Source organism: Montipora capricornis, chromosome 10 (genome assembly GCF_036669925.1).
Source record: "Montipora capricornis isolate CH-2021 chromosome 10, ASM3666992v2, whole genome shotgun sequence".
NCBI classification, from domain to species: Eukaryota; Metazoa; Cnidaria; class Anthozoa; order Scleractinia; family Acroporidae; genus Montipora; species Montipora capricornis.
Window position 1 is genome coordinate 23,481,719 of NC_090892.1, and position 7,500 is coordinate 23,489,218.

A 7,500-nucleotide genomic window follows, 5' to 3' on the forward strand; every position below is an offset into this window, starting at 1 on the left:
GCGGACAGTTCCAAAGCCTTTTACTTTCACTAATCCTACAGCCAATAAGAATAAACAAGCCAGGAGCTCCGCTTTTAGGCTTGGCTAAATCTATATATTTTACGAAGGACTTTGACAGCATATTGTGTTAGTTTTTGGAATCTGTGTAGATTAAATTTATGTCCACAAAAGCCGGATCAGGCGAAGGGGCTTGGGTTGAAAGGTTCTTACACTTCGAGCTCGTAGCTGCCTTGCATCCAAATAAAGAAGAAAACAAGTAATAGCAGATGGGAGAAGGCACATTGAAAGCCTTATACAGCGAAAGATGTCCATGAATGCTGGAAAAAATAAAGTGTATGTGCGTCGATTCCACTGACATGGCCTTCCCACAACATCTTTTGTCCTTGGAGGTGAGACAAAGAATGGGGTTAGTATTTACACTGTTTTTTGCTATTCGTGTTTTTTAGCCGTCAGTTCAGTTGCCATATCATGGAATGATGCCTTAACTTTAACTTTATCATTTATATTGCGCAAGTATCAACTAAAAGTTTTCAAATGCGCATAAGTGAAAGTGGCTTTCAGTGTAGGGACGCACAAGGAGCAATTGGCTTCAGCTTTGAAGCGTCTCGATTTACCTGTTGAAGTTCACGGTAGATGAGAATTCTTGTTTGGTAAAAAAGAAGGGCTGAACTTTTTTTGTTCTATTTTTTTCTGATTAGAATAGGGTCAAGCATGATCGATCTGCTCAGTTTATTTCGCATTCTTTGAAAGCCAATTTACCGGTACATTCATTTGCCATTCATTTAGCTACCTTTCTGCACAGAGTACAGGTAGCATTTTTGATCAAGTATTTTGAAATACACTATGCAACCAATACTCTATCAAGGAACTGAATACCATATGCAAGACGTATCATGAACAGAAACTACCTGGTAAAACTATTTGTGTAAGCATGGATCACTTTTGGCATACTGGTCCTTTGGAATGTGCAAACAGTATATCTCTGATGTACACACGCCAATGAGAATTCCCTTCACGCAAGTTTTTTACATCATTATCAACAATGATGAGCACAGCAGTATGATGATAGTTATTAATACTGTAATTGAAGAAATATGTTGTCATGAAGTATGGGTATGTTCATTGTTGAAAACTTTAAAGGACACTGCAAGTTGACACCAGTAGTTCAGTAACTCATGGGTTGTTGTTTAGTCGATGTTTCCTATTGGTACCAACTGGCAGAACTGTTTGGCTTACAAAAGGAATTATGGCATAGATGGTTACCTCAAATGAACAATCACAGACCCTGAGCAGTCAATCACTGTCCTGGCCTAGGTTCATCTGCTTAATGTAACAGTAGTGGAATATTGTAACTAGTGATTACTGTTGATAGCAATTATTAATAATTTTCCTGTCTTTTCATATTTACTGGCCCATAATCTTTTTTCTAGGGAACAAATTTACAGAGCAAGAAAAAAGTTGATTACCCTTGATTAGAATTACTGGCTTTTCATTTTCCACCACTGAGGATCATGCTGACACCATACATCACTGCAAGAAAATACAACCAGAGAACAAAATCTTGGGATGTGAGGATATTAAAGGTGTCCAAAGATTGTGGATATATTTGGATGCTAAAGGACAAAATTTTTAAACTTCGCATTGATGATGACGACTATTTAATCACTCGTGAAGTCTGTCTGGAGCCTGACGATCCCACAATCATTTCTCCAACAATTGTTGAAAGTGAACCTCTTCCAGCTCATGAGCTCCTAGCAAGATGCAGAAACAGATTTTCACAAATAAGCAGCTCATAGACATTTAAATGCAAAACTTTCAGCTACCGTAAAACGAGGAAAAACATAAATGCCCTCACAATAAAATGTTGCAGTGATGAAATTACTAACAGTCAGGTGTCAATGGAATGGCTAGTCAAGCTAATAAGCCTTGCCTTAATGCTTCAGGTTTGGTAGTAACTTGAAGTAATAATTTTATTAACTGTTTTTCTCTCCAAGTTTTGTGGGGTCATTGTGACATGTAGCACTAAGCCAGCTTTGAAACCAGGACACGATGTACAGTGATGACTTGACAGTTTTTAACCCAAGATAAGGGCTGACCATACATTACACATTGTAGCTTTGAAATCGTTGTTGGAGCTTTGTCTCATGGTAATATATTGTATATCTTTAGAATTTTGTCTACTGATGTGATTTCTTATTGTGTGGTTCTGTACATGGCAATTTTATTGCATAGCTTTTGCAAACTGAAATAATTTAAACTACAGTGAAAAAAAAACATAATGTAAATACACAAAATGGAAATTCCAATTCAGTCCTAAGATATTGGAAAATTGACAGTTATTGTAAAAAGTGGTGTTGAGAGTAACATGTGAATACAGATGACAGACAAGCAAAATCAAATTTTAGTATTGTTCATATACATGTCTGCATCAAATTATTTGAACATGTGAAAGCATTAATTATTATTTTAAGAAAATTTTCATTCTTGCAAAAGTTTAAGTCAGTCTAAACCAGAAGAAATGGTGTCACAGATAAATGTAATCTAAATTGCCTTTAAAAACAGTTTTTATCCTAAACCAAAGTTTCACAACAAGGTAACTAAAACAAGTCAGTTATTGGGGGTGATGGTTTGCTGAAAATAATTATTAAAAGAGGAGATCCTGAGATTTCCTTATATTTTTATCAGGGAGTGGAGGTTCCCTTTAATGAAAAACCACACACTGTCAGCGGTTTTGTGTCTGCTATTACTTGCCAACATTTAGACAGTTCGGAAACCCATCTAAACACCCGTTGCTTAGGGGATAGTGTCTTCTAGTACAAAGTACATGCACAAAGCAGAGGGAACAACTTTCCTCTTCCTTCTTCCAAGGGCAGTCACCTTGTGTATCTAGGATGTATAAATATTGTGTCGAAACAGAATTTTCAAAGGTGCCTTGTTTCTGAAATACAGTTGCATCCCCACATCCTTTGTTTTTGATGTCCTGGCTCATACACCTGTAGTACGGCAGTTACCTTACTTGCCGCAATTCAGGAACTGGCTTTTGGTCAATAGACCAGTTTCATAAATAGCAACCACCTTCACAGTTTTTTTGGATTTATGTTAATTACACCTACTTCCCTCATTTTTAATATTCTTTTGAAAGTTGCTTGTCATACCAAGACTAGAAAGGCTCGTTACCTAAAACAGAAGAACATTTTTTTTGGCAGGCATTATGAAATAGATCTACACAAATGTAGGTTGTCCACTTGACTATGGCACATCGGCAAGTCAGGTGCTGGCATCTTCATGGTCAGAGGCATTTTCATCTTGTTCCATAAGAAGGCAATCAGCATAATCCATGCTTCCCACTCCCTTCTGTAGTGCCTTTATGGCCAGTTTCCATGCCATATTTATCAGCTCCTAGGGAAAGAGACTATTTATTAATGTGGTACATTGCAATTCCGTGAAAGAGGCCCTGCCCTCAAAGATTATTGATTTTTTGAAGATATGATGTACGTACATGGAAGAGAATTCCCCACAAAGACTTCCATAAATTTCTGACTAGTCACAACTGGCTAGGAACGTTTTTCTTTTTGGAGAAATCGTTAAACGTGATATGCGTATCAGCTGAACGGTGAAATTGACATTATACAGGTGATGTGGCATAACAAGTTACTGCAAGTAAAGCAACCAAAATATATTTGAATGCATGGAGATTTTCTAATATCGCGTGTATTCATCACTGATTGTACATTCTCAATGTTTGATTTCTTCTGATTCTTTTCTTCCCCGCTCATCAAATGTTCTTGATTTCCGTGAGGCACATTTGGGACAGCTGTTTTTTACTAGCACTTTCAAATTGAGAAAATCACAGCGAAGCTCGAGTACTACCAGTTAACAGGCCTTGATAAACAACTCAGCTTGTCTGTTCGGCCTGCTGGAAACCACAATCGCTGTGAAAAGAGTGTTGAACATATATTATCGCCTACCTTGTTTCTGCGTGGTTTCGCCGCTGTTCCACACATGCAAGTCGCTGTGCAAGATAGATATTTTTCCTACAGTTTTCCATGGTCATCCCTGACGTTCAACTGCAGAACACTCGAGGCTAAAGCATGACAAGTGAAGAATTCCATTGAGAAAAAGGCCTGGAAGTTTCACAAATGGTTCAAATTTTTGCCAGAAACAATTTTTCTCCTAACAGGTCTGTGGAAACACTGCTTGTGCTTCGCCATTTTATTTCCAAGATTCGAACGATAAATATTTCATCTCGCAGGCATCACATAAAGATTTCTATTGGTTGAAAATTGTGTGGTTGTCAATCAAGCTCACACATGCGCTATTCCTGAAAATATTTCTTGTGGTGTCCCTCAAGGATCGGTTCTTGGTCCAATATTCTTTTCGCTATATATAGATGATTTCCACTCTTGCTCTTTGACTTTCATCTATTTGCTGATGATACTAATTTATTCAGCAAGCATAGAAGTTTCTCCTCTTTACAGGCTATTATACAAAGTGAGCTCATTAATGCCAATTCTTGTGTAGTCACTCCTGCAATTCTCTCAATCCCGGCTCCGTGAATATCAAGATTTGACAACAGTTTCACGTACACAGGTTCTACTGGTTTCTCTGCCTTTTATTTCGATCTCACATGTTGTTGTTGTAGTAGTAGATTCGCTGCAACAGATACGAGTGTATCTTACGAAAGCTGTCAAAAATAGGTTTCAAAAACAATGAGTGCGAAAATTCTACAAAACTTACATATGTTGATGAGTCCAGGTAGAAGTCAATCAAAAGCGACATAGTCTATATTTTTCGTTTGATGGAAAGAATATTCAAACAATTTCAAACTAAACATGTCCAACTCTTCGAGCACATGGCGCATGACCCAGAGGTATCATGGGAGATGACGTGTACTCGAGTTTCGGTTCAGAAAGCAGTTCCGGGGACAACATCGCGCCCCCCATGAACGCCCTTTGACCGAAGTTCATCACATTTGAAATTCATTCTTGTTACCAAGCAGGCCGTTCAGCGAAGCTCACTGTCCTTCTTCATCATCTGCCGCTTCTAGCAAACAAATCTTGGTAACTGGTCGCTTGAAAAAAGATCCTTTAGCTTCCACTTCGACACTCCTCACTAATCCATCGTTGCCAGGGAACACGCCTGCAACTCGACCTAAGGGCCACTGGTTCCTTGGAACATTATCATCAGCGATCAGGACGAGGTCTCCAATGCGTAGGTTTCTTCGAACTTGGTTCCACTTTTGTCTTTCTTGCAACGATGGGACATATTCTCTAAACCAACGCTTCCAGTAATGATTGGCAAGAACTTGAGCTTGTCTCCATCTCTTCCTGCTCATCCTTTCATTCTCTTCAAAAACTTCCGGGGGCAGGTTCGTAGAAGGGCGAATGTTCAAGAAATGATTTGGCGTGAGAGGTTCGCTGTCATCAGGGCTGAAAGGGTTTCTTGTCAGAGGTCTAGAGTTAGCGATACGCTCAGCCTCGGTAAACACTGTTTGTAGAACCTCTTCATTGATAAGATCTTTTCCCAGGATGGCCTTCAAGCTTTGTTTTACCGTTTTCACTAATCGTTCCCAGACTCCGGACATGTGGGAGGCCCCAGGAGGGTGGAACACCCACTTACATCCACACTGCATCACTTCTCTTCCAACCTTGTCATTATCAATTCGATGTACGGCATCCCTGATTTCCCGATCTGCCCCAACAAAGTTGGTCCCATTATCTGACCGCAGTTCTCTCACATGGCCTCTTCGATTCAGGAATCGGGTCAAAACAACAACGAAATCATCAGTATCTAGAGACTTCCCGACTTCGAGGTGTACTGCACGCGAATTCAGACACACAAAAACCGCTCCCCAACGTTTCTCTGCAACTCTTCCTCTCCCTCTTTTCACGTGAAAGGGTCCAAAGTAATCTACTCCACTGAACGTGAAAGGGGGTTCATACGGGGTCAGCCTAACTTTGGGCAGCTCGGCCATTTCTTGATTCATCTTACGAGGCATAAGCTTCTTACATAGTAAGCACTTCCCAAGAACCTCTTTTATAGCTACTCTAGGCTTCACCATCCAGAACTCTTCCCTGAGAAAGAACAAGACCTGTTCAGTTCCACAGTGACAATTCCTTTCGTGCAAATAACGTATCAGGATTCTTGAGACGTGATGGTCTTTAGGCAGGATGATCGGATTCATGGCATTGGATGAGATAGGAGCTCTCGAAACTATACCGACGACCCTCATGACTCCATTATTCATGATAACTGGTTTGAGCTTCAAAATGTGGCTTGATGCCTTCACTTGACGTCCTGCTTTGAGATCTTTTATCTCACGAGGAGTGGCCTTTCGCTGCACCAAAGATACAACCTCTCTCTTCGACCTTTCAAGTTCCTCCTGTGTAACGTGATTTTCAACTTGACACGACTCTTGCTCACGTTTCTTTTCCTTCGAAGACCACTGCAGCCACTCTATGAACTTCAGTAACCAGGCAAATGATCGCAGCAAGGTTATCCAGCGAGAATATCTGGTCAAGAGGTTGTCTAGTGGTGTAGCCGTTTCAACTTCGATCAAGTATACTTCCTTTTTTATCTCAAGCTTGTCAACTGCCACCTCGTCATGCTTGATCTCCGGCCAGTGATCCTCTGTTTTCCACAGGAAGGACGGTCCGTTCAACCAACGTTCATTGTTCTGAAATTCTTTCATTTCCAGCCCTCGACTATCGTCGTCTGCAGGGTTAAGCTTCCCTGGACAGTGTCTCCACTGTTCAGGAGTGGTGAGTTCCCGCATTTCTGTAACCCGATTTGCAACGTAAGTCTGAAATCGTCGACTTTCGCTGTAGATGTAGTTCAAGGTGATCATTGAATCCGTCCAGAAAACCACCCTTTCAAATTCGAAGTTCAGTTTCTGTCGGACTGAAAAGTCCACTCGTGCTGCCAAAAGAGCTCCCTGTAATTCTAGTCGGGGAATGCTGACTGTTTTGATAGGAGCATTTCTGGATTTCCCAGTAGTAAATGCACATTCAACAGTTCCATCAGGGTAGACTATTCGAAGGTAGGTGCAGGTACTGAGCCGATTTCTGAAGCATCACAAAAGTGATGGAGTTGAAGTGTAGCTTTCTCGTGATCTGTGCGACTGAAGTAACATCTTGGAATTTTCACCTCAGCTAGGAGTGGAAGGTTGTTCTTCCATTGCTGCCATCTCTGAAGAATTTTCCCGTCGAGTGGTTGATCCCACGCTTTCTTCTTCCTCCACAGATCTTGCATGATTTGCTTTGCTGGTAGCATGACTGGTGCAGCCAAGTTCAAAGGGTCAAATACTGAGCAGATTGTTGACAAAACTCCTCTCATCGTGTCGCCTTTACCCAAATTCACGACTTTGAAACCACCGGCAATTGATGAAGGGTGAAGTCAAGTGTTGGATCCGCTCTCTTCTCAACAGGTATTGCGGCCAAGACTTCTCGGTTATTGCTCATAAATTTCGTAAGGTTAAAACCGCCTTTTGCACAAAGTTCA

General features: G+C 40.7%; 2 protein-coding genes across 2 annotated transcripts in view; both read right to left on the reverse strand.

Annotated features, from left to right (window-relative positions):
• Positions 1–5,014: 5,014 nt before the first annotated feature.
• On the reverse strand, positions 5,015–6,775 carry LOC138020445 (uncharacterized). The gene has a single exon (XM_068867430.1). It carries the CDS (start codon positions 6,773–6,775, stop codon positions 5,015–5,017), a length of 1,761 nt encoding a protein of 586 aa, XP_068723531.1.
• Positions 6,776–7,355: 580 nt separating this feature from the next.
• The window catches only part of LOC138020446 (uncharacterized), a 2,524-nt gene continuing 2,379 nt past the window's right edge, over positions 7,356–7,500 (reverse strand). Inside the window, exon 3 of the mRNA XM_068867431.1 lies at positions 7,356–7,500. This exon is cut by the window's right edge and continues 906 nt beyond it. Within this exon, the coding sequence (XP_068723532.1) occupies positions 7,356–7,500 (145 nt within the window).

Bases quoted from the DNA above. Each gene is read 5' to 3' on its own strand.
- LOC138020445 (XM_068867430.1), bottom strand. From the start codon at position 6,775: ATGCGGGAACTCACCACTCCTGAACAGTGGAGACACTGTCCAGGGAAG.